General features: G+C 42.2%; 1 protein-coding gene across 1 annotated transcript in view; it reads left to right on the top strand.

The window, feature by feature from the left end:
- Positions 1-386: 386 nt before the first annotated feature.
- The window catches only part of ADAMTS6 (ADAM metallopeptidase with thrombospondin type 1 motif 6), a 316,147-nt gene continuing 289,393 nt past the window's right edge, over positions 387-27,140 (top strand). The window contains exons 1-4 of the mRNA XM_074952624.1: positions 387-521; positions 9,048-9,431; positions 10,397-10,755; positions 20,708-20,876. Coding sequence (XP_074808725.1) covers positions 9,335-9,431; positions 10,397-10,755; positions 20,708-20,876 — 625 coding nt within the window. The 5' untranslated portion in view covers positions 387-521; positions 9,048-9,334. The remainder of the gene's footprint in view (positions 522-9,047; positions 9,432-10,396; positions 10,756-20,707; positions 20,877-27,140) is intronic.

The following is a 27,140-nucleotide window of genomic DNA, read 5'->3' as shown; positions in this document are numbered from 1 at the left end:
CCAGGCAAAGCTGCCAAAACTTCCCTCTGCTGCTGGAGCTCTAAACTTGGCTGCAGGCCGGCAGTGAGAAGAGATCTAGGGCTACTTCAACAAAACTTTCTTGAGTCCTCCCTGCCTGCTTTCTCTATCTCCCTTCCTCTCTCTCACCCTCCAGCTCTGATGAGATTCACATGGTACTTTGCCCAGAAGAAGCTGGCCAAGAAGAGGGTACTCCTCCCCACCCCAAAATAAGTCTGTTTTCCTTCCTCCCCCCCCCCCCTTTTTTTTTTTTTTTACTTTTTCGGTTGGAAAGACAAAATGTGCAGGGTGATAGATTGGGTGAATTGATGGCATCCCTTTTTCTGCCAAGTCAGTCCGCTCTCTGAAAATCCCTTTTAGGAAGACTGGAGGATTTCACTTTGTTGGAGAATATAACTGGTGTGGCTTGAAAAAGGGGGAAAGCAGAGAGGAATACGGGACTCGTAAAGTGCTATCTCTAGTGTTTGAAATTTACTTTATATCAGAAATTGAAGATGAAAACGGTAAGAAAAGACTTCATGCTGTTCAATGAAACGTCTCTTTGTGCTTTTCTTGTCTGCTGAATAATGATGCATGTAGATCTTTTGGGGGATGGGGGAGGTTATACGGCACTAAGCGAGGTGGATTTGGAATAATTTCAGAGAGAAAAACCTTTGAGACTGAGGATTACGAGAGGGGGAAGATATTTTCTATTCCAAAGAATAGTGTGGTATTGTATAGAAAACCTTTTCAGGTTTAGACTAAATAATTGGTGGAAAGTAGGCAAAACCTTTTAAAAGATTCGATTTAAAAAAATCCTCCAGTATTTTGTCGTGTCATGTCAGTGTCTACTTAAGCGGTCAGACAAGTGCATATTTTGTGTCTGGGCTCAAAGGGTCCGCATTAATGTGATAGCTGCAGCCTGATGCTCTAGGAGATGTTAAGCTCTTAATAGGCTAATCAGCGAGATGGAAGCGTGTGTTTTTGATTTACTTCGAGCCATTTGGGATTTGCTAGACTCTTAACCCCACGGAGCCTTATTTATCGGTGTGTGGCTGTATATATATTGCATGGCACCCAGTTCAAAGGATGATTTTTTTTTTTTGGAGGGGGAATAATTGAAATCCCGTTTCCTGGTGATGTGTGTATAGTTCTTGCATTTGCTAATTTCTTTAATGGTACAAGAGGGAAAAGAGAAACGCACACACAGAGAGCGAGCGTCTCAGACTCTTGTTTTTATTTGGGCTGCCGGTGCAACGCATTTGGGCCACATGCCAAGTGTCTGGGTCACACGCGTTTTATCCAAATAGATTTAGCGCTGCTGTCTGGAAATGGGCTGCTGAATGTTAACTTTAGGATCAACTCCACCAGAGCAGCTAGACTCTTCCCTTCAGTCTTTCTGGGGAAGAGGATTGTTCTTTATAATTTTAAGTGTGTGTGTGTGTGTGTGTGTGTGTGTGTGTGTGAGAGAGAGATTATCTCTAATTTTCTTTCCTGCTGATATTTCATGTGAAGTTATTTTTAAGAATATTTATAGTTGCTAGTCTGGGTTTTTAGACATAAAACTGACAGCTGATCCCCCTAGAAAGTTTGGCATGACTTGAGGGGAAGAGTGGGGCAGACTAGGAGGAAAATGCTGTTCAGATAAATGCAGTTTTGTTTCTCCCCCAAGGTGGTCGCTGATCTGGTGGTTTACATTACAACATACACAACAGCACTTTGGTTGTTCATGCTTTGGTTTTTGATTAATAAGTGGGTCGCAAAGCCCCCTCGTTCCCTTTGTGTTTACTTTTCTTGCATTTTCTCCTCCCCCACACGTTTCTTTTCAGCAAGTCCTCTAAAACGAGGTCTGTGGGTCGCTATTTAAGTCTATATAACTCCCAGGGGCAAGTCCCTAATCCTCAGGCTTTTGAAGCAGGGCAATGCTTTTCATGGCTAGCCCAATACCTGTAATTGAATTTGTTTTTGTTTTATTCCCAACCCCTCCTTGTCCTCTTTTGCCCCTCCCGCTGCATTTCCTTAGCAACCACTAGTACTTCCAGTGATCACTGACTGCTCCTGTCCTTTCAAGACACGGCTCTGTCCCAAGTCTTCCCCGTCTCTGTGACTTGCGTGTGAGAAGCAGCAGAACGGGAGTGAGCAGAAGGCAGGGGGAGGGGTTGCACCTTGATCAATACAGAACACGACCTTAGACCAAACAATGTTTGCTTCTCACCTAAAGCTGACGACCAATCACCATGTGTGTCTAACCGGAAGATTGCTCATGAAGCGAGAGATGTGACTCCTGAGGAGCCGAAATGTGGTTTATCTTTGTGATCAGTAATAACTGTAGGATATTTTTAGCTGTAGGCATAACTTCCAAATATGTCATTTCCCTCAATTTCTTCTACGTGGGGATCTTTACTGATACTGCCTGATTCTCTCTCTCCCCCTCCCCCCACCGCGAAACCTGTGGTTTGTTTATTGACATAGCCTGATTTCGTTTAACAAGAGGTTATTAGTGGACCTCAGGTGCTGCCGCAAGACTTCATACAGTCTGAGAACAGAGTAGCCGGGAGATGCTGTTTAGGATGAAGCACGGAACGAGCTGCTGTGGGAGAACGATCAGCTTGAGCTTGGAGTCCCAGTGGGGACTGAGCGGAGGCAGCTCCGTACTCTTGCCAGTTGCAGAGGCTGAGGGGAGGAGGAAGTGCATAGGCGGGGGCTCTACCTGTCTCATGAGACGTGTGCCTTCTTATTGGGTCGCGGGAGGGAGTCCCTGAGTTCACCTACACCCCCGCTGAAAGTACAGGATGGTTGCCCCTAGGAAGTCTAACCCAAAGCTCCCTGGACCACAGTGAGCCTGCAGCGGGACAAGCAGTACCACGTGTGGCTCCCTCTCGCCAAACTAGCCCTCACTGAATGCAAAAGGAAACCCATGTGAGTGTCATTGTAGCTATCTGGTGTTATGGCCACTCACAGTTATTGCATTTGAACAATAGCATAGCAAGGAAGAAGAAATGGAGGTTTGGAACCAGTGGAAGGCTGCTAAACCGATCACCCCTGAGCCCACAGAGCTCCCTGCTGTGTGCACAGGTTTTACCAGCTCTATCTCAGATTTCGAAATACTTTTTGCATCTTTTCCTTCACCACTCTAGCATGGTTTCAGAGTAACAGCCGTGTTAGTCTGTATTCGCAAAAAGAAAAGGAGTACTTGTGGCACCTTAGAGACTAACCAATGCCGTTTTCATATATGTGGTAGCTGTTGCATTTAGATAAATGTTAAGAAAACGAAATCACAAACTATTACCTTGGATATGCATATAGTTCATTCCCTATACAATTTATTTATTAATGAACATGTAGGGTTGACAAAAGGTGTCAGCTTGACAGCAGTGGAGACTGAAATCCTCAATTTATTCACAGAACAGGTATGCTATAGCCAGTGGAAGCTTGTACAAGCTTGTACAGCTTTGTATGGGGAGGACCAGTCTAGAGTAGAGAGTGTGGTTCATCCTCCATGTCCATTCTCAGTCTTAAGGCTTGGGGCAGTAGTAAAAACACCTGTGGCCTGTTTAGATAGTGCTTACACCGGCTGCAATGCTGTCGGAAAACAGACTCAAAAGTCGGTGAAACTTGTACTAACTCTCCTGGGGATCTTGTTGTGTGAACAGGTGCCCCCTAAAGTATAGTAAGGGGGCTATTCAGGACTTTCACTGCACTGTAGCAATGTCCACATAGGATGTTACTGCATTGCAAGCTGGCACACTGTAGATTCACACCTTGACTTGCAGCAGAGTAACTTGCCATGTAGACAAGCCCTTAGACTGAGACCAACCCATTTCACGCAGGCCACTGAAAAGACATTAAATAATAATATTTTTTGGCCACTACTGACCAATGTTAATTTGAACCAGTGACCTAGAGGTAAAAGGTACCATATCTTACTAGTAGTATTCTGAGCCATCTAGTCCCCTTTGGCTCTACAGTTGAAGGAGACTGTGCTGTTAGGACAATACATGATACGCACAGGCAGAATATGAGCTCCCTACTGTGATGCTGTGGCTAAGAGGACTGATGTGATCCTTGCTCGTATAAAGAGGGCCCGGGGAATATCAAATAGGAGTTGGGAGGTGATATTAATTCTGTATACAGCATTCACAAGACCATTACTGGAATACAGTGTCCAGTTTTGGTTATCCACACTTTAAAAAAGATGTTGACAAACTGGAAAGAGTTCAGAAAAGAGCTACAAGAATTATTAGAGGCATGAAAAAACCTGCCTGACAGTGAGAGATTTAAGTAGCTCAGTAAAAAGAAAAGGAGTACTAGTGGCACCTTAGAGACTAACCAATTTATTTGAGCATAAGCTTTCATGAGCTACGGCTCACCTCATCGGATGCATGTAGCTCACGAAAGCTTATGCTCAAATAAATTGGTTAGTCTCTAAGGTGCCATTAGTACTCCTTTTCTTTGTGCGAATACAGACTAACACGGCTGCTGCTCTGAAAGAAGCTCAGTGGAATTGTAGGCATGTAGGTCTACCTTTAGAGGTCATCAAGTCCAGGCCCCTGCACAGAGGCAGGACTACGTACACCTAGACCATCCCTAACAAGTATTTGTCCAATTTGGTCTTAAAAACCTCCAATGATGGGGATTCCACAGCCTTCCTTGGAAGACTATTCCAGAACTTTACTACTCCTATAGTTAGAAAGTTTTCCCTAATATGTAACCTAAATCTCCCTTGCTTCAGACTAAGCCCATTATATATTGTCCCACCTTCAGTGGACATGGAGAACAATTAATCAATGTCCTCTATTGCCTTAACATGTTTGAAGACTGTTATCAGTCATCCCTCAGTCTTCATTTCTCAAGACTAAACATGCCTAGGTTTTGTTTAACCTTTTCTGATAGGTCAGGTACTCCAGCTGAGGCTTCACCAGTGGGGAGTAGAATGGGACAATTACTGCCCATATGACACTCCTGTTAATAGACTCCAAAATAATATTAGCCTTTTTCACAGCTGCATCACATTGTTGAATCACATTCAATTTGTGATCCACTGTAACCCCCAGATCCTTTTCAGCAGTACTATCACCTAGCCAGTAATTCCCCATTTTCTAGTTGTGCATTTGATTTTTCCTTCCTACATGTAGTATTTTGAACTTGTCTTCCTGAATTTCATCTAGTTGATTTCATACCAATTCTCCAATTTGTCAAGATCATTTTGAATTCTTATCCTATCCTCCAAAGTTCTTGCAACCCTTCCCAGCTTGGTGTTATCCACAGATTTTATAAGCATACTCTCTATTCCATTATCCAAGTCATCAATGAAATTTTGAATAGTACCTGATCCAGGACTGACCCCTGCAGGACTGCAGTAGATTCACCCTCCCAGTTTGACAGAACCATTGATAACTACTCTTTGAGTATGGTCTTTCAATCAGCTGTGCACCCACCTTATAGAAATTTAATTCACACCATATTTTCCTAGTTTGCTTATGAGAATCTCATCTGGGCCTGTGTTAAAAGACTTATAAAATCAAGATATATCATGTCTACAGCTTTCCCCCATCCACTAGGCCAGTAACCACATCAAAGAAGGAAATTAGGTTGGTTTGACATGATTTGTTCATGACAAATCTGTGGTGGCTAGTGCTATAACCCTCTTATTCTCTATGTGCTTACAAATTATTTAATAATTTGTTCCAGGTATTAAAGTTAGGTTCCCTGGGTCCTCTTCATTCTCCTTTTTAAAGATCTGTATGACATTTGCCCTTCTTCAGTCTTTTGGGACCTCACTTGTCCTTTATGAGTTCTTGAAGATAATTGCTAAGAGTTCCGTGATTGCTTCAGCTAGTTCCCCAACTACCCTAGGATGAATTTAGTCAAACCTTGACAACTTGAATGCATCTGACTTGTCTAAATATTCTTTAATGTGTTCTTTCTCTCTTTTGCTTGTGTTCCTTCCCTTTTGTTAATATTAATTGTGTCACCATTAACCCTTTTAGTGAAAACTGAAGCAAAATAGGCATTAAACATCTCAGCCTTCTTGATGTAATCAGTTATTAGCACTCCTTCTCTGCTAAGTAGAGGACCTAATCTTTCCTTCATCTTTCTCTTGCTCTCTGTGTATTTAATGAGATTGTTCTTATTACCTTTTATGTCCCTTATTAGGTGTAACTCATTTTGTGGCTTCGCCTTTCTGATTTTGCCCCTACTTACTTGTGCTATTATTTTATTCCCTACTTAGCTGTTTGTCCATTTGTTTCTACTTTTTTAGGATTCCTCCTTGATTTTCAGGTCTTCCTGATGGAGCCATAGTTTATCAAAAAGAAGATTAGAGTCTATCAGTACCTGGATTGGAGATGATTTCTGATAGTTAGAGGGCTCTTTAATAACATACAAAGACAGAGCATAATCCAGTGGCTGGATATTGAAGCTAGACAAATCCAAACTGGAAGTAAGGCACACTTTTAAATATTGAGGGTAATTAACCATTGGAGCACTTTATCTAAGAAGAGATTTATCATCTCTTGAAATCTTCAAATCAAGATTAACTATCTATCTAAAACATAAACTGTAGTTTAACCAAGTGGTCTTAGTAAATGACATGTTTCTAAATGAATTCTAAGGCCAGTGTTATACAGGCAGTCAGATTAGATGCTCATTATGGTCCTTTTGGGGCTTAAAATCTATGAGTTACAACACTAAATCCCCTCGCTCTCCCTGATAAAATCCTTACTAGTTTAGAATTGCCATTTACAAGAAAAGTATCCTTTAGTCTCAGTGTTATTTCCTCATCATATCATAATTAAATACTATATGCTATTTTGAGAAGAAAGCTAAAGTAACAATATAATGTGTATAATATGTAGCAACAATTAACTACATTTTAAACACTGGTTACAGAACATGGCTAGTCTTCACTACAGCGCTAATATATAAATTGACCCAACTAGATGTTGAGTTTATTGAGAAATTTGTTGTACACTGTGATGAAGCAGAGAAACTGCCAACCAGCACAGCAGGGGTTAAAGAGAGCCTTTGGGCCCAACTAGCTCTGCCCCATTATACCTGCAGCCTATGCCAGGCCTTGAGGGGGAGGAAAAAGGAGAGAGCCTGGCTCAGTTTAGGGGTCAGTTTGGCAAAGAGGCAGGAGCCAGCAGCCTCCCTACCTGAGGGGAAGGAGCACTAGCCCGCCAGCCAAGGAAGCCCCAGGCAGTAAACACCGTCTCCCCAGCCAAGGGAGATTGCGAGGAAGACTTAGGACCCTCTGGCACCTGAGGTAACGAAGTGAGCGAACCCCAGTGACATTGTGGGGCTCGTCCTCACCAACTTCCGGCTGCCCTGCCTGAAGGAGCCTGGGACTGCGGCAAGGTGCTACCCAAGAGGGGACCCTACAGGAAGCAAGGTGCTCAGCAAATTGGACTAGCGGGGCCAAGCGCCAAACCGACAGGCTGGTAGGAAGTAACCCAGCACAGCGGATTTTGACTCCCTGCTGGGAAGGCCTTGTCCCATTAAGGAGTTGATGTTCACAGGGCCCTGGACTGGGACCCAGTGAAGGGGGAGGGCCTGGGTCCCCCTACCATCCCCCGGCCTTAAAGTCTGAGTCTCCTCAACCAAATGGGGCTGAGAGCCATGTGCTCTAACCACTAGGCCACTTGACGCTCTAAGCTACCTGTAACATACACTTTGAACAGTGCTGCACATTATCATCTTGATTCTGTAATCTTTACTCACGCAAGTAATTCCATTGACTTCAATAGGACTTTTTGTGTGAGTAAAAGCTGTAGGAACAGACCTTCTGTTTTGATACAATTCTGAGGTAACATAAGTTCCTTCCAGTTGTAGATGTTAACTCATATGGTGTTGGGTATTTTTATTCAAGATGTTTTCAACTTTTCATGTGTTTTGTTGTGACTACTGGTGGACCCACAGAGCCCAGTGTGAGGCAGGTGTTACAGATTACTGTATACAATTTTGAGACCTGCATTTTATTCAAAACAATATAATGGGTAGTTTGTAATGTGTCATTATCAACAATTTACACAGTTCCCAGCACACTAAAATTATTGAAGTGTGTACAAATACATTAAATGATGAGCTGTCTGTACAAAATGTCTTTGCTAATATTTAAACCACAAAATTAATGCAATTAATAATTTCAAATGATGAACTAAATTCTCTAGCAGAAACACATGGAAAACTTCCATTGAAGTTAAACTGAATTTTGCCTGCATAAGGGGTGCAGGGTGAGCCCTGAATAAATAATAATAATAACGTTCATGTTGTAGATCAGATAACTATACACTTCTCTGTCAGAAAACATTACGATGCATTCCTGCGTTCTTCCTTTTTCTGCCACCATATTGGGTCTAATTATCCACTATTGAAATCAATCAGAACATTGCACTGACTACAGTGAGCCAAGCATTTATATTTAAAGCATTGGCTTTGTAAATGTTTGTTAAAGCCCTGATCTCATAAACACTAACATATTTCAACTGGATAAGTAGTTCCACTGAAATCAATTAAGAATTACACATGCTTAAAGTGTGTGTATACGTTTCTGCAGGATTGGGGCCTTAGACCATACAAGAAACAATGTTCAAATCTGATTGCCAACTATGTAGTAATTCAGGGATCAGCAACCTTTGGCACGCGGCCTGTCAGAGAAATCTGCTGGCGGGCCGGGACGGTTTGTTCAGAAGCAGCGTCCACAGGTTCGGCCGAGCGCAGCTCCCACTGGCCGCAGTTTGCTGTTCCAGGCCAATAGGGGCTGCAGGAAGCGGCAGCTAGCACATCCCTCGGCTCGCACTGCTTCCCACAGCCCCCATTGGCCTGGAACGGTGAACCGCGGCCAGTGGGAGCTGCGATCTGCTGAACCTGCGGACGCTACAGGTAAACAAACCGTCCCGGCCTGCCAGTGGATTTCGCTGACAGGCCGCATGCCAAAGGTTGCTGATCCCTGTAGTAATTCATGACACTTGGATAGCATTTTTGCAGTAGAGATCTTCCAATTCAAAGTAGACCTTACTTTGACATGCCTGTTTTTTTCTTTTTTTCAGGTAAAGAAATGGACAAAGTTTAATAACTATCAAGTCTGACACCTTATTGATCTCTAAAGGAATTTTACAACATACTTGTTTTTGAATTGAGAAAATGACTGCAGATATAGAAGAAAGCACAGGTTGTTGGAAAAGAGTACCTGTCAAAAAGTGGAACATCCAATAATTATTTTGGAAGAAATATAAAATAAATATCCCTGTTATGGTGCGATTCTGGAGTGGAGTTAACTCTATAGCACATAGGTAGCCCTCCAAAAAAGCCCAAACCCTTTCTGTTTTTCTAAATTATGGAAATTTTGTGGAAGACGTTGACCTGGATTTTGAGCCTAGTCATGGCTTCATCGGAATTTCACAGTGACAACAGGCTTTCATATAATTCTCAAGGTAGGGGTCCCACTTTTATAGCTGGAAGGACATATCCCTTTTGCACTAATTTCAGGTAATGCTTTCCTAAGCCATTGTTATATAAATAGCTAGTGATCATATTAACACTTATGTAGTTTTCTCATGATTTATTATCATGAAAGTCAGGGGTGCTGGAACAATTTGTATGGTGGGGGTGTGGAGAGCCATTACACCAAACTGTAAATCCTGTTTATGATGGAAACCACTTCAAGCCAGGGACTGCGAAAGCACCCCCAGCACTCCTAGTTCTAGCACCTATGATGGACGTTCATTTGCAGAGAAACCCATTAGGTCAAAGTGTATCTTGAGATTGTTATAGTTAAGGTTAGAAATAAAAGAAATTAAAACATCAAAGTCCTGCAAATTAAGTTTAATCATAATGCAATAGCATGTTAAAGACTGGCCATAATGTCATAAACATTTTTTTAAATTGCAGAAACTATAAGAGTCTAAAACATGTCTTGACATATTTGCATTTATAGGCTTTTTTAGTGAAATGAGGATACATTTAAATGTTTTTACAAAGATATTTTTTCATTGCAACTGTTTTTATTTTTGCAGGTGGATCTTATAGTTTTTGTCTTTAAGTGAAATCATTGGTAGATGTACATTCTTCACAGTGTAGAATGTAGCCCCAAATGTTTACGTAGTAGGTTAAATAGGAAAAATATAAAGTGAATTTGAAATATTTGCATTTCTAGTGAGATCAAATTAACAGGAACCTGCATTAATTTTGCTGATTCTTTTTAAAAATAGAATATTTTTCTTGATTTTATTTAGCAAAGCTTTTCACCATGCAAATACCTGAAATCAACTTTCACTCATGAGGGTGATGGGATTTAGCCAGCTGTGGTTTATGTTTATACTACTACTTGTTGTTTCCTGTTATATTTTCTTTTCTTTTATGCCCATTTCCTGGACTGGCTTACCTGGTGATTACAAAGAGGAATTCCTGTCTTACCTTGAACATTACCAACTAACAGTCCCAGTAAGGGTTGATCAAAATGGAGCCTTCCTCAGCTATACTGTGAAAGATGATGAACCCTTGAGGAGAAGGAAGAGGAGCACAGACCTTTATGACCAAGCATCTAAATTATTTTTTAAACTCTCTGCCTATGGCAAGCACTTTCATTTAAACTTGATTCTCAACACAGATTTGGTGTCCAAACATTTTACAGTAGAATACTGGGGGAAAGATGGACCTAAATGGAAACATGATTTGTTAGACCACTGTCATTACACAGGATATTTGCAAGACCAACATAGCACAACTAAAGTGGCTTTAAGCAACTGCAATGGTCTGGTAAGTGCATGTTATATATTTTAGTTTCATAGTGTACTTTCTCCTTTAAAATATAGAGGAAGAACTTAATTAGTGTATGTTCATGTTCTTTGACTGCCTGCAAGAAGCAAACAGACAGAAAGGCAAGGAACAGAGATCTGGCTCCTGAGGAAAAGTACTTATTCCTTATACCCAGTCCTGTAGTCCTACTTCAGGCAAAATTTTAGTGCTTCCAGTGCCTGTATTAGGGCTGCAAGATTAGTTATGGAGTGAGATTAGATTTATCAAAACTGTTGCAAACTCCGGGAATAAAAATGACTGGCCTTAGGGGTGCTGAGTGCCTTTTGCAATGGACCGACTGGCATGAAATTCCAGTTCAGGGTGTACAGCACCTCTCGGTATTGGGTTCAAAAGGCCTGAAATAAATAATGAGGAAGGAAAGCTCTGTGGTCTAGAAGTCTTCTGTGCTACAGTCCCAAGGAGTGAAGAAGAAAGCAGAACCCTTGGCAAATAGCAAAGCCACAAAGTAATTATTTACATTTTTTACAGGATCTTTATATTTATAAATCAAATAAAAATGCTTTAAAGTAACAGTAGTGTTAGAAATCCAAGTATTTACAATGGTTTTTGTAAATTGTTCTCTCATTGTTGATGAAACTCTTGGTCATTCAGCACTAGTTCTTATATGGAAAAAATCTTACTCCCTAATACTATAATTGAAGCCTAAAAATAACAATAGGCTAGGGAATTACAAAGTGATAAAATAAAAGATCATGATTGGGAAATACTGAACCAAGAGTCTACTGATTGCTGTAGTAAATTTTAAAATACATGTTGCTATTATCCACTGCAAAAATATTATTATTTTACTGTTTCTATTACAGTAGCCTGTAGAGGTCCCCAACAAAGATTAGGATTTTATTGTATTAGGTGCAGAATGTCTAAAAGTTTTTTTTCTCTGGATTACTTTGAGCACTTCCTTTTTTCCCCTGCAGGTGTCATAGAATAATACATCCTGTGACATCATTGATAACAAAAGTCTACTATTACAGTGCAGAGTGCCAGACAATAACCTAGCTAACTAGATAGATTGAAATTCACTTAGCTAATTGTGTCTGTGTTATCAGAGTGATGCATTCTGAGGCACTTCTCCCCCAGAAGGATTTCAAGGGGGAAAGTCATATTTAAGAAGCTTAGTTAAAAGTATTTCTGTGTTTAAATGCATCCACACCCTGGTGAGTGGAAGCATATAGTACATGTTTTTGGACTTAACTTCAATTTCACTTTACCTATGCAGTTCATCTATAAGGATGTGTTTTAATCTTTAAGGATGTATTTAAGGATGTGTCTTATGTTAATACACTGAGTTATCAGCATGTAGATTGTATTCTAAAGATACTGCAGTGACTGGAGCTCGACTTCTGGGTCTCAGCTTGCTAGTGTACATGCCCGAATGCCTCTGACACTCAGAATATTTGCCCTTTGAGGAACAGGCTGGCTCACCTCATTTTGAGATCAACTGACAGTGCCTCAGCGCCCTTCTGGACATTCCATTTTTGTTCGTGTCTGGCCTTGGCCAGCTCACAAGCTCCCTGTCAGAGCTGGGGTCATTGTAGATGATCCCTGTTGTCTGCCACCCCTACAGACTTCGACGTTGGTTTGGACACCATTTCTATACCATTTGATTTCTCCTCTAGCCATCTCATTCGCTGGTGCTAGCTTTCCTTCAAAGCTTTTAGCTGCATAGCTGGGGACATCTTGAGGCTATTGACAGCTCCTTGAGATAGGGAGCTCTTTTTGACTTGCATGGTTCACATGCCCCAGTGACTTCAGCAGGTGTCTGTTGGTCACTGGCCTCGTCACATCCCTCAGACATTCCTTTGGCTTCTCAGTAGGTTGATAGTCTCAGTGTTCTGTCAGTAGTTTGGCCTTAGCACATTGTGCTTCCAGAGCATTGACTTTAAGTGTCAGATTACGCATTTAATTCATTATCTTTGGTGTCTTTGACTATTGATGCTTGTTCAGTATTTCTTCCAACCAGGGCTGGATTAAGGTAATTTTGGGTCCCGAAGCACACAACAAATGGGGCTCTCAGGGCCTATTCTCTTGTGGGCCTGCACCTCAGCAGGGTCATGCCTCCTACTTCACATGGCAGTGTCAGAGAGCCTACTACCCTTCTCAGAAAGGCTCAGACAGTGGCATGGGGCTCCTTTCACTCCCCAGAAACAGGAGCAGGAAGTAAGGCTCTCTTACCCCTTCTCTTTAAAAGAGGTGGGGACCCTCCAGAACTTACACTTGAGCCACTGGGATATCTCACTGAACTTGGGGCTGGGCTCTCTGCACACTTCTCCTGCCACACAGAGACTCCTTTGCTGGATGATGTTGACAGGGCCCTACAGAGGAATGGGTTTTGGAGTTAACACCCTATTCAGATGGACCCATCCCAGAGCTATTTTTTCATGCTCTCTGTAGTTTCAGGCAGAGATCATTGAATCAGTTACACTCATGTCATATTTTCAGACTTTTCCTTCCCACCACTGGGAGTAGAAACTTACCTTCTTACACTGAAAGTGTACTGTAATCACAAATCTTCAGGAGCTAAGGCTCCAGCCTGTGCCTTAATCTTGCCCTGCTTCTAGCTCTCCCAGTACCTGTTTTTGGTGGCGGGATGACACATTTGGGAAGTATCCATCATTTCATAGAATATCAGGGTTGGAAGGGACCTCAGACTTTCTGAAACTATTTTGTATAGTTTCTTTTATTACTCTAAAATTGGGTTTTTTGGAGACTGTCCTGTGGTTTTTAGCCTCTAAAAGTAGGAACCAAGTCAGTGTGATAAAGAAAGAATAATTACTTGTTGACAATTCTGCTTCTCTGGAAAGGTCATTTGTTTGAATTCCTACTTCACACACCTTCCTCCTCTTAGATATGTGGACGGGCCTACATTTTCAATTACTAAATTTTTTTCCCGAAAGTTTCCTCCTACCATAAATAGCCTTTGGTATCTATTATATTTTGAATGTGAGGAGCCTTGTTTTTCCCCTCCTCAAGGAACTAAAACAAAATGTTCTTGAAGGTACTGAGGCACTAGAATTTGATCTTAGAATAAGGCTGTGCCTCAGAGTCTCAGATGCCCTTGAGACAATTCTACCCTGTCCCAGGCTGGCAAGCTGAGACCCAAGAGTAGGAATACAGTCAAATGATATCTTCAGGGATACAGCATTACAGGTAAGCAATTATTCCTTTTCCAAGAGTCTCAGTTTAAACATCTCACTTTAGTAAAAGTGTCATGAATATGGAGAAAGAAGTCCCAAATGGAGTAAGGGGAGATGTTCTTTCTGAACTACTTCTAAGGTAGAAAATGGCAGGAAAACCTCATTCTGTTGTTGTTGTAAGAAAAATATTTTTTGTTCATTACAACTTGTCATTTTCAAAATAACACACACCAAGTTCATAAAGACCCTGTTTAGAAGTGCAAACAGAGAGTAATATTATATACCATCATTTCTTCTATCCCAACATTTCATAGGATTCCTATTCATAGAGTTTAAGACCAGAAGGGACTATTAGATCATCTAGTCTGACCTCCTGCATATAACAAGTCCTTAAATTTCACCCAGTTACTTCTGCAATTGAGCTCAATAACTTATATTTGACTAAAGTTGGGTTAAAGCATAATTTCCAGAAAGGCATCCAGCTTGGATTTGAAGACATCAAGATATGGAGAATCCACAGCTTCCATTGGTAGTCTGTTTCAATGGTTAATCACCCTCACTGGTAAATGTGGGCCTTATATACAATATATATTTGTCTGGCTTCAGCTTCCAGCCATTGGTTCTTGTTATGTCTTTCTTTGTTAGGTTTAAGGAGTCCTTCAGTACCTGGTATTTTCTGCCATTTGATCCCATTCTGATCAAGTCACCTCTCATTCTTCTTTTTGATAAGCTAAGCAGTTCTTTAAGTCTCTCACTGAAAGACATTTTCTCCAGCCCTGGAATAATTTTTTAGGCTCTTTTCTGCACCATTGTCAAGCAACATCCTTTAAAAATGTAGAGACTAGAACTGTGCATGGTATTCTGGTGCCAGTGTCGCCAATGCAGTGTACAGAGGAGAAATCATCTCTATCCTCCTCCTTATTACTTCCCTGTTTATAAACTAAAGGATCACACTGGCCCTTTTTGTGACAGCATCTGGTACTGGGAGCTTATGTTGACTTGCTCACCCGCCTTGTCCATCTTTTAAAGTAACTACCATTTAACACAACTAAATACTTTCATAGACGTGAAATCAATTTTAAATATGACACTTTGGATGACATTTAAAAATATTATTTGATTTATGAAGATTAAAACCCAGACCATATCCTGTCCTAGGTCTGTCTGAGTGGAGTTCCCTTTGATGGAAATGAGTATTTTGTGTGTGGGCTTAACTTTCGCAAGGTCATATACAGGCTGCCCTGTGTGTGTATGTAATTACTGGGAAATGAGCGCACACATATAAGCATAGTCATTTGCAGCATGAATGTGCAACTATCTATGTACTGTGCAAGAATGGCTGAGGAGTGGGTGGAGCTATATTTATGTTGGCACACTTGTAACTTTCAGTGGAAAATTGGGTCGGAAGCTTCCATTATTGTCAAGCAACAATACATATGTGTACAAATTAAAGTAGGAAAGCTGCTATTTACTCAGTTGCTAAAATGCTTCTAGATGTGTGGATTAGAAAGTCTCAGAAAGAGCAAAGTCAATACAGAGAGCAAACTATGGCTACGTTTACAGTAGCAGCTGGTGAGATGATTCCCCTGCTTGTGTACACAAATGCGCACAGCTCGGTGAGAGCCAACGTGAGTCTAAATCGCAGTGTAGCTGCGGTAGCACAGGTAGCAGCAGTGGCTGTCTGTGCCACCGCGGCTACACTGCGATTTAGACCTGTGCTGGGTCCATGAGAGCTAGTGTGAGTATGGGTACATGAGCAGCGGAATCGCACCCTTAGCTCAGGGGTGGGCAAACTTTTTGGGCCGAGGGCCACATCTGGGTGGGGAAATTGCATGCAGGGCCATGAATGTAGGGCTAGGGCTGGGGCAAGGGGTTGGGGTGCGGGAGGGAATGGGGTGTGTGGGAGGGGGTGTGGTGTACAGGAAGGGGCTCAGCGCAAGGGGTTGGGGTTCAGGAGGTGTGCAAGGTGCAGCAGGGGGCTCAGGGCAGGGGGTTGGGGTGAAGGAGGGGTGCGGGGTGAGGCAGGGGGCTCAGGGCAGGGGGTTGGTGTGCAGGCACGGTGCGGCAGGGGCTCCGGGCAGGGATCTGCAAAGAAATTTAACAAAGTTTCATCAGCTTAAAATATGTGCTGGCTGCCCTGCCAAACCAGAGTAAGCAGGACAATGAGTCTATAAAAATGGCCTTGTTTAGATTCCACAATGTGCCAGTCCCTCTCCAGATCACCATCTCTTCCTCCAAATGATGCTTAAGAATATGCTATACTGATAATGTTCCATCAATTATAGAACCACCTTGGATAATGTTTTGTTAAATTTCTTAGAGGTCACTTTTACATTGTGATGATCTTCACTCATGTTTTGGACCTTGAGGTTTAACTCATGTACTGTTTATATTCAAGCAAACAAAAATACACCCTACCAAAACAAGAGTCCCCACACCACATGTTTTTCTCTCTGGGGTGAGGATAAGAGAACGAACAACATGTGACATATGTGGAGTTATTTTGCTTAATGCATTACTGGAAGGCACTCAGATTCTTTGGTGATGAGTATGGTATAAAAAACTATGTAGAATAGAAATAGAATGGAAAACACAAAATAGAAAATTAATTCAAAAACATAAATATGTTTAATTACTTAATGGTCAGTCTCACACTCCTTATTCAAAGAAGCTTCTTATTGCTGCCAGTGCAAGTTTTGCCGGACTAAGGAGTGGAAGGGCAGGCCCAAAGTGTGCTTTAAAGTTTCACTTTGGATGTAATAGCACAATTCCTAGAATTCATTAGCCAAAAGTTACTAAAGGTGTACAAACTGGAAACATTTCTAAATGCATATACTTTCTAATATTGTAAAGATCATAATTGTTATGTATTTTTGTTGATATAGTCATTGACTATACAGAGGCTGCATTGGTTTATCTAAAATATGTTTCAAAATCAATTTAGTTAAATCACTGCAAACCCCTTTTGTGGGAACAACTGTATCAAATTGGTTATAACTGTTTAGTTTGCATCTATAAATTTACTGATGCAAGCTAAATGATATACACCAGGCTTAACATGATATATAGACACAGAGTTTTTGTCCTTGTTTAACAAAATCACTTTAAAAACTAAACTTTAGTTAAACCAGTGCACCTATGTGTAGCTTAGGCCAGATACGTACTGTTGAATTTCTTGATTTGAGGTAGAGAAGTATGGCAATACTCATTGGTGGTGCCATGGGTTTTTACTCACAGTAGATTGCAGATTTTTGTAGTATTTATTTTCTCTCTTTTTTCTTACATGCACCGAGCAGTGAATTAATGTAGAAATTTGAAGTGTTATCATTAACGTTTGAGTTAGTACCCTTTGAAATGAATGGAACAGATCTGGCCTCTCCTCTTAGATTTAGGTTCTGTAAACACAGGCAGATGTCACTCCATCTGTTTGTTACACTAGGGTCGTGTTTTTGAGGCTATCTCAGCAACCATATAACAGCTAGCAACTCAGTCCATACATTATGTGGACTATACTGGCATAGATACGTCACGGTAGTTATGCTGGCATAACCCCATAGTATAGATACAGCCTACTCTGACAGAATGGGTTTTTCCATCAGTGGAGGAACACTGCCTCCCCGAAAGACAGTAGATAGGTCAATGGAGGCATTCTTCCAGAGACATAGCTGCATCTACACTGGAGGTTAGCTTGACATAGCTATGTCTGCAAGGGGTATGTCAATCTAAATTTTAAGTGTACACCAGGCTTTAGGGCTAGATTTATAAGGGGGTTGTAGGCTTCTAACCTTCAGGCAACCTGCTGCCTAGTGGAACTGACAACCTCAGAGTAGGCTCCCAAGCTCCCTACATGATGCATCGGTACCTAAAACAGGGATTCACAGAAGCCAGCATGCTGAATGGGGAGCTGCCTAAACTAGCCAATAGGAAATGCTGAGGGGAGGGGTGTTGCTTAAACCCCACCCTTCAAAGGAAACGAGGCATCTGTCTCTGCTTGGGATGCCTAGTCATGAACCTTCTCCTGGAGTTAGGCACCTAAGCCAGGTCAGTGCTTTCTAAAGTAAAAGTGAGGAGGAGCTGCTGCTACCCTGCGTATATCGACTAGCTTAGAGATTGGAGCATTCATCTTGGATGCTGGAATCCTGAAATGCCGCTTTGACCAGATTAAAAGCAGAGACTAGAACCTAAGTCTTCTATCTCCTAAGTGAGGGCTTCCCCCCTCAACCACTGGGCTATAGGAAGATATTCTTGAATGGGTCTCTTTCAGTCACTCCTGTATGACATACTTCAATAGTCATTGGAACAATCAGTGAGTGAGAATGATGCCATAGCCCCATGGTTAGGGCATGCAGCTGAAAGGTGAGAGATCTGGGTTTAAGTCACTCTTCAGAATTGGGTGGAAGAGAGATTTGAACCTGGGTCTTCCACACTCTTGGGTGAGTACTCTAACTATTGGCCTACAGTCTGGTGTGGGTTAGGCACACTCAGAGCATGCCTACTGGATTGGGCCCAACAGCCAAGACAGGAAGGGGAACGTCTAGCTTATGAATCCTGCTTGAGCTTAGATGAACATTAGATGTTGAGCAGTTTGGCAATGTCAGGATTTTGGTGGTTTTGCCCATGCCCACTGGCAGAAATGTCGCAGGGATTTTTACTGGTGGAAACACAGTGACTTTAGGTTAGGTAACAGCTGAGTGGGGCTTTTGTGAATGCCAGTGGCACCTAAATGTTGGACTTAAGTGCCTAAAGGGGTAGTTAAGTGCTTGAGCCCGTTTTGTGAATTTAGCCTTTCATTTTTATTTTAAATGAAAATTTAGATGCGGAACAACAAGAAGGTGGTATGGAAGAGGTCTCGTACCAGCATATGCTGGCTAAATTTGAGCCCAGATGTTATTTCTTTTGTGAAGTAACTCAGTTTAGTGAACAGATAGTGAAAACTACTGTAGAAGAGGAGCATTTATGGTAATGGTTTCCGTGTAGGGAAAAGACAACTGAAAGCTGTGTGTGCAGTTTAGGATATGTGCTCATAGTCTTTGAAAATAAATGGATAAGGTACATATATAGAGAGCACCTTCCTTTCCAAAATGTCCCATAGCACTTCACAAGCAACATACAAACTACTGAAATGTGGATGTGCAAATGTACAGAGTATATCTGGCAGTCATTAGGTGAACATTACAGCCTCATAAAATGACCCCTTACAATCTTGCTGCATGCATGTTACACTGCCTGCAGAGACACAATAGCTTATGTGCTAATTTTTGAAAATAGAAGTGCTGAGCACCACCTGGGAGATGCTGAGTACTCTCAGTTAAATAGTGAGACCATGTCTACACTGCAGAATAAAACCCATGGCAGCGAGTCTCAGAGACAGGGTCTACAAACATCTGGTGGGTGGGTCTCAGAGCCCATCATCCAGCCTAAGCAGGAATGTTTATACTGCTATTTTTAGCACCATAGTGCAAGCCCCTCAAGCCTGAGTCTGTAGACCCAGCCTCGGAGACCCGCTGCAGTGTGTTTTTTTTCTTCAGTGTAGACATACCAAATGGACTATTTAAAACTATCTCTAACTCTGGTTGACTTCAACATAGTCTTTATAATGCCTTTGATGTAAACAGCATCAGTTTCTAAGTGACTTGCCTAAGACCACAGAACCAGGGTTAGAATTTGTAACTTCCTGCTTCCCAATTCTCTTGCTGTTCCGTACCTCTCTCTCATATTGTAAAGATTGTCATCAATTCCAAAGCCTTTAGGTGTTGATGTAGAGACTGGAATCTTCAGACTGGCAAATATAGTGTGGAATTATGTCTATAAGGCAATTCCCTAGTGTTTACACATCCAAAGGCGCTCCAAAGCTGGAGTTATTTCTTCTGTTGTTCAGTTTTAATGGCTGAAAATCCACATACTAAGGCGTGTAGGAATTTGTGGAGTTGGCCTGACATGTCTCCTTTCCTTCCTGAACTACTTCCCCTTTCATGAGAATCTGAGATTGCAGACATGGAAGTAATGAAGAATAAAAGGTCTTCTCTCATGCATTGTAAAATTTGGAAAAATGATCAGTTTCCTTGGCAGAATCCAAACTAGTGAATAATCTGCTTAGGTATGATCTGCCTAAGATCTGTAGTGCAATTCTGAGGTAGAAATCTATATGTAAAACGTCCCTCATATATAGTGTAAATTAATGAATATTATTAATTTGAGCCTAAAGAAGTGCAATACAGTGTTAGAACTCAGCATTTGGATACAAAACACAGTGGTTTCTTTGAATAATATTTGCCTAAAATAAATCTGTTATGTAAGTTTTCTCTTTTGATGCAATGTATGGCATTAAAACATCTCTCGGTATGCCATCATAGAGGGACACTGTGTTCACTCTCTGAACAAGGCCATTTTGGCTTGGCATCATTTTTAATGGATATGAATCATATAATTCTGGAACATCGTTGTCAATAGGTTGTTTCATGAGGGAAAAAAAGGCTGATTGTCACACACCAAAAATGTCTCTTGCTGTCTTACCACATCTGGACAAAAATGGTGGGAAAGGACTGAGGAAGCGAGGCAGTAATTTTTTCTTCATTTTCTCTTTGTGTTGCTAATAGGAGCTTGCTCCTTCTCCCACGGAAGTCAGTGGGGATTTTGCTGTGAGTTCAGTGGGAGGAAAGCTGGTGTCTTCTCTGTTTAGTATGTTGTCTTATAATTAAGGATATTGGCAGAGAAACAGTAACTAGTTGCTTTTGTTTGTCTTCTTATTCTCCTTTAAGCATGGCGTTATCGCTACAGAAGATGAAGAATATTTCATTGAGCCTTTAAGGAATATAACTGAAAATTCCAATCATTTCAGTTTTGAAAGTGGTCATCCCCATGTTATTTACAAGAAGTCTGCCATGCACCAACAACATCTCTATGATCATGCTCATTGTGGCGTCTCAGGTAAATAAGCATGAACATCAGCTATGTTTTCACTCTTTTAAAAAAAGTGTCATTTAAGATTTAAAACTAAAAATACCTTTATATTATTTCTACATTGGCTCCATGTACCATATATAATAGGGTTCAATTATAGTGAGTTTAGTGTTAGGAACTCTCCTCTTGGATGATGCTGTTCACCCCTTTGAAAAGTAGCTTTGCATTTTTTTCAGATTCAAGTCAAGAATGTAGTGTCTTTGAAGGCTAAGTCACTGGGAGTAAGTCTTATTTTATTCCTGTATTGAGTACAATGGTAGTGATGAGCGCAGGCTTCCTCACAGTGTGCTGTAAGTGTACCTCATCCCTGACTGGAAGGCACGACTTAAGTGACTAAGTATTACATACAGCTCAATGTTTAGTAAGTGTTGTGTATCTCATTTGAGAAAACTTGACACATGATAAATGTGTGTTGATGTTATGTTTAATAATATACTTGGAAATGAGCCGGAAGTCACCAATTTTTTCTCTGATACCCTTTGATAGTGATTATTGATTCAGTTTGTTAAGGTTACTCCCAAAATAGTTGCATAGGTGATTTAATTATGAGTGTCACAGGGGTGATATCATAGTTTTGGTTGAAAAATGTTTCCATTCACAGCCCAATTTTCCATCCACTTTAAACTTTCTCAGAACTCTTCTATTGTCCTCAATTTTCCCTGCTTAGACTGAGGCCAAAAGATAACTTTTTTTAGGCCAATTTAGAGTAAATCTAACAAGCTGTTTTAGATTTATGGAACTAAAAAATATTTTTTACATCTTTGACAAATGGTCTAACCTTTTATTGTTTATGTACATCTTAAGAATAGTTTGTTCTGAAAAGTTTACTTTAATCTTGGGCATTAGTCCTTAGTCAGATATAGTGCATAGGACAGGTTTGGCAAATATTAATTTCAAAATAAAAAAAGGTAACAAATTCATTATTGATGTAATCTCTGTTGGCTGCTATTGTTAGAGACTGTAACTTGCTGGCACCGTCTGACTGAGATTACAACACAAAGGCCCCTGACTGGAGAAGAGTTTTCCTGAGTGGTTCAGTTAGTTGTGTTCTTCCTCTGTGTGGGGAACAGCACCCTTCAACTCCACCTATTTAATGAAAGGATCGTGGAATGTAGGTTACTGCTTTTCCCCCCATGATCATAGCCCCTGTAAAGGCTGATTCCCCACTCTGGCACTTCGAATGAAGAAGGTGGGGGCGATCAAGGACTCTAAAAATTAATACTTGCCACTCCAGGCTTGTATTAAATTTCCAAGGTTACAGCTTTTCTCTGACCTTGGATTGGTAGATGCTGCCAGCACCCAAGTGCAAAACCCCTTTGAGAACCCAGGAAGGCGCACTTGGGAATTCCTTCCTGTGAGGTACCCTCAAGCCCTTTCACCCCCCTCCGGAGAAAAGCTGAGAAAGAAAAAAGGGAAATCAGCTGTTGCCACCAGCTAATTAAACAATATGTGCACAAACCTTTTAAGACACAGAAATCCAATCCTGTTCTTAAAAAAGGTAAATTTTATTAAAAAAAAAAAAAAAGAAGAACATACATCTGGAAACTCAGTCTATTGCTAGATTTTAAAAGAGTAACTACAAGGATTAAGCATCAAGAATAGTTTTCTTGAGGTCCAGCTTAAAGGTTTCAAGCAAAACAAAAGCACCTGAGGTTAGCACAGAGGAGTCCACAAGCCATAAAGAAATAAAAGGGATAAACCTAACTGCGTCTTTCTAGACATTTCCTGATCTACTTATATATCTGGGGTTTTAGATGAGTCGTTTCGAGGTATGATACTGATGATTTTTCATACCTGACCCAAAGCTTCTTACAGCATAACTGCAGCCCTGTCTGCCTCTCCCCGGAGAACGACAACAGACAGACAAAAGGGGAGTCTTGTTTCAATTTTAAAAAGTTCTAGCCTTCCTATTGGCTCTTTTGGCCAGGTGCCCACTCACTTCCTTTTACCTATACGTAGCATTGAGATTTTTTAACCCTGGAGCAATTAGAGAACAGCTACTAAGAGGGATTTTATAGCTACTGGCTGGCTGGATGTCCATAAAAGGGAACTATCCCCCACCCCCTTCATTTATCACTGCCCCAGAGCAGGGAAGACATATCAGCTCCTCCTGAGGACACCACATGGGGAGAAAGATAAATTAACTGTATTCAAAAAGTCATCTGTGACAACTGAGGGGAGGTGAGATGACCAGCCTGCTGTGGGCATTTTCTAAGAGGTGCACATCACACACACAGTTCATCAAATGTGTACACTGAGAGCTTGCAGTCCTAAAAAATGTGTCCCTGCACTCTCTTAAAAGTGTCCATATACTACCCACAGCTTTCAAATCCTTGCCACCCCAAGCCCCTCCCATCCATAACCCCCCCAAATGCAAACCGTCACCTGCAATGCATTCCTCTCTACTTCCCCCTCACTGCCTTGGAACCTCTTTGTCCCAAGTTCCTTCCTCTGACATACTCTCCACATTTCTCCCAGATGTGTGGGTCTTCCACCCTGCCCACTCCACTCCTCCTCCCAACCACAACTGTCAAACCCTCTTCTTCCAGCTGCCACATCTTTTGTGACATCCTTATCTCAGCTACCAAAATCCTAGCAACTCCTTCCATGACAATTATTAAACCTCTGACCCCCATTTGTCAAACCCCCAAACTTCCTCAGGACCTCTGACAGCATCTCTTTTTTTCATCCTTTCTCAACTTCCAAATCCCAGGACCAGGTCTACATGAGAAATGTTTGCTGATATAGTAATGTTGGTTAGGGTGTGATTTAAAAAAAAAAAAGACACTTTTATACCAGCAAAAGCTGTAGTGTAGATGCAGTTACAGCAAAAAAAAGTGCTTTGGTGATATACCTTATATTATTCAAGGAGCTATACCGGTAAAAGCACTCTGGCTGATATAAACTGTGTCTACACTAGGAGGGTTTGCCAGTATAGCTATACCTGTAAACCTTTTCTAATATAGACTAGACCAAAGTCCCAAAGGACACCTAGCCTGTAGCAGCAAAATAGACAGGTATAGAGGGATATCCAATCGATAGCATTTGGTGGACATGGGGAAGATGATATTTCTGACTCATCTGAGAAAAATGTTCAGACATCTGGCGTGAAGTGGGCAGATTGTCTGGAAGATGTTCAGTTTTCCTTCGAGTGATTGTGTACATATACATTCCACCAGATGTGTATGTACGCTCAGTGCACTGGAGTGTGAGATTTTTGTACCCCTACATGGCACATATATCTCTATTGTCCTTGTGTTCTCAGGTGAGGGCATAAAAGGGGTGTGTCCACCACCTCCCTCTCACTTCCTTCTTACAGCCTGTGGCGAGAGTTGGAGTTCCCTGTAACATTAGCTTTGGTTAGCCAGCTTTGGAAAATGTTCTCTATATAGTTAGTATAGTTGTAGTTAGTATTTACGATAGGATTAGATAGTTAGTTTGGGTGTAGTTTTATTTGTACCTGGAGGATTTATTATGAATCCCCAGGTTTTAAACTGTGTGCCATGAGCAGGGATGTTATCTTTGTCACAGATGGGCAGAAGAGCTGTCTGTTTTTTCTGGGTGAGGGACAGAAGGGGGACAAATGCCCTATCTGTACTTTCTTTTGCACCCACACTAAGAAGCAGAGTGACTATCATCTTAAAAGTTCACCTCATGAAGGAGGTGATAAGACCTGCAACTGAGCCAAGCCCCAATCATGACCCAGAGGATTCTGGATCAACTCAGAGTGCTACTCCAGCTACTTCTGACTCCAAATGTAAGTCTGGGAGTAAACATCATCCTTCCCCTTCTCTGTTTGAATTGGAGGGTTCTAAGCATTCAGGCTCTGACATTACCTCTAAGGGTATGTCTACACTATGAAATTAGGTCGATATTATAGAAGTCGATTTTTAGAAATCGATTTTATGCAGTCGATTGCGTATGTCCACACTAAGCGCATTAAGTCGGTGGAGTGCGTCCTCACTACCGTGTCTAGCATCGACTTATGGAGCGTTGCAGTGTGGGTAGCTGTCCCACATTCCCGCAGTCTCCGCTGCCGATTGGAATTCTGGGTTAAGCTCCCAATGCCTGATCGGGCAAAAACATTGTTGCGGGTGGTTTTGGGTACAGGTCATCAGTTGCCCCTCCCTCCGTGAAAGCAACGGCAGACAATCGTTTCGTGCCTTTTTTCCGTGCAGACGCCATACCACGGCAAGTGTGCAGCACGCTCAGCTCAGCTCACCGACACCGCCGCTGTTGTGTCCTGGGTGCTGCTGGCAGCAGACGGTGCAGTAGGACTGCTAACTGTCGTCATACACCACTTCCGCTGCAATTCTGCTCTGCTGCTATTGTCTCAATAGTGAATTTCTCCATGTTGTCTGTCATGGGCTCCCGGGTACGTGTGTTCTTCCTCGGGAAATGTGCGCAGTGCTAACCATCATCCTCCACCACTTCTGCTGCAACTCTGCTCTCCTGCTCTCATGAATCCACCTTGCAGGTCCTCTCGTCGTTCTTTATAAATATCTATTCTTGTGGCATTGGTGTTTAGCCACTGCTCCTGCTGCAACTCTGCTCTCCTGCAGACGCCGTACCACGGCAAGCATGGAGCCCGCTCAGATCACTGTGGCAGTTATGAGCATTGTAAACACCTCGCGCATTATCCTGCAGTATGTGCAGAACCAGAATCTGCAAAAGCAGGTGAGGAGGCGACGGCAGCGCGGTGACGAGAGTGATGAGGACATGGACACAGACTTCTCTCAAAGCACGGGCCTCGGCAATTTGGACATCCTGGTGGCAATGGGGCAGGCTCATGCCATGGAATGCCGATTCTGGGCCCGGGAAACAAGCACAGACTGGTGGGACCACATAGTGTTGCAGGTCTGGGATGATTCCCAGTGGCTGAGAAACTTTCGCATGCATAAGGGCACTTTCATGGAACTTTGTGACTTGCTTTCCCCTGCCCTGAAGCACAAGAATACCAAGATGAGAGCAGCCCTCACAGTTCAGAAGCAAGTGGCGATAGCCCTCTGGAAGCTTGCAAAGCCAGACAGCTACCGGTCAGTCGGGAATCTATTTGGAGTGGGCAAATCTACTGTGGGGGTTGCTGTGATCCAAGTAGCCAACGCAATCACTGAGCTGCTGCTATCAAGGGTAGTAACTCTGGGAAATGTGAGGTCATAGTGGATGACTTTGCTGCAATGGGATTCCCTAACTGTAGTGGGGTGATACACGGAACGCATATCCCTATCTTGGGACCGGACCACCTTGGCAGCCAGTACGTAAACTGCAAGGGGTACTTTTCAATGGTGCTGCAAGCACTGGTGGATCACAAGGGACATTTCACCGACATCAACGTGGGATGGCTGGGAAAGGTACATGACGCTTGCATCTTCAGGAACTCTGGTCTGTTTCAAAAACTGCAGGAAGGGACTTACTTCCCAGACCAGAAAATAACTGTTGGGGATGTTGAAATTCCTATAGTTATCCTTGGGGACCCAGCCTACCCCTTAATGCCATGGCTCATGAAGCTGTACACAAGCAGCCTGGACAGTAGTAAGGAGCTGTTCAACTATAGGCTGAGCGAGTGCAGAATGGTGGTAGAATGTGCATTTGGACATTTAAAAGCGTGCTGGTGCAGTTTACTGACTCGGTTAGACCTCAGCGAAACCAATATTCCCATTGTTATTGCTGCTTGCTGTGTGCTCCACAAAATCTGTCAGAGTAAGGGGGAGACGTTTATGATGGGGTGGGAGGTTGAGGCAAATCGCCTGGCCACTGATTATGTGCAGCCAGACACCAAGGCGATTAGAAGAGCACGGCAGGGCATGCTGTGCATCAGAGAAGCTTTGAAAACCAGTTTCATGACTGGCCAGGCTATGATGTGGCAGTTCTGTTTGTTTCTCCTTGATGAAAACCTGCCCCCTTGGTTCACTGTACTTCCATGTAAGCCACCCGCCCTCCCGCCTTCGATCATTGCTTGCAGAGGCAATAAAGTCATTGTTGTTTCAAAATCATGCATTCTTTATTAATTCATCACAGAAATAGGGGGATAACTGCCAAGATAGCCCGGGAGGGGTGGGGCAGGAAGGAAACACCGGGTGGGGTGGTGGATGAGGGGAGGAGGGAAGGACAAGGCCATACTGCACTTCAAAACTTATTGAATGCCAGCCTTCTGTTGCTTGGGCAGTCCTCTGGGGTGGAGTGGTTGGGTGACCAGAGGACACCCCCCCCTCCCCCCACGTTCTTGGGTGA

This window comes from Natator depressus, chromosome 5 (assembly GCF_965152275.1).
Source record: "Natator depressus isolate rNatDep1 chromosome 5, rNatDep2.hap1, whole genome shotgun sequence".
Taxonomy (NCBI): domain Eukaryota; kingdom Metazoa; phylum Chordata; order Testudines; family Cheloniidae; genus Natator; species Natator depressus.
Note: the sequence above shows the minus strand (reverse complement) of the source record. Positions and strands in the feature narration are given on the sequence as shown.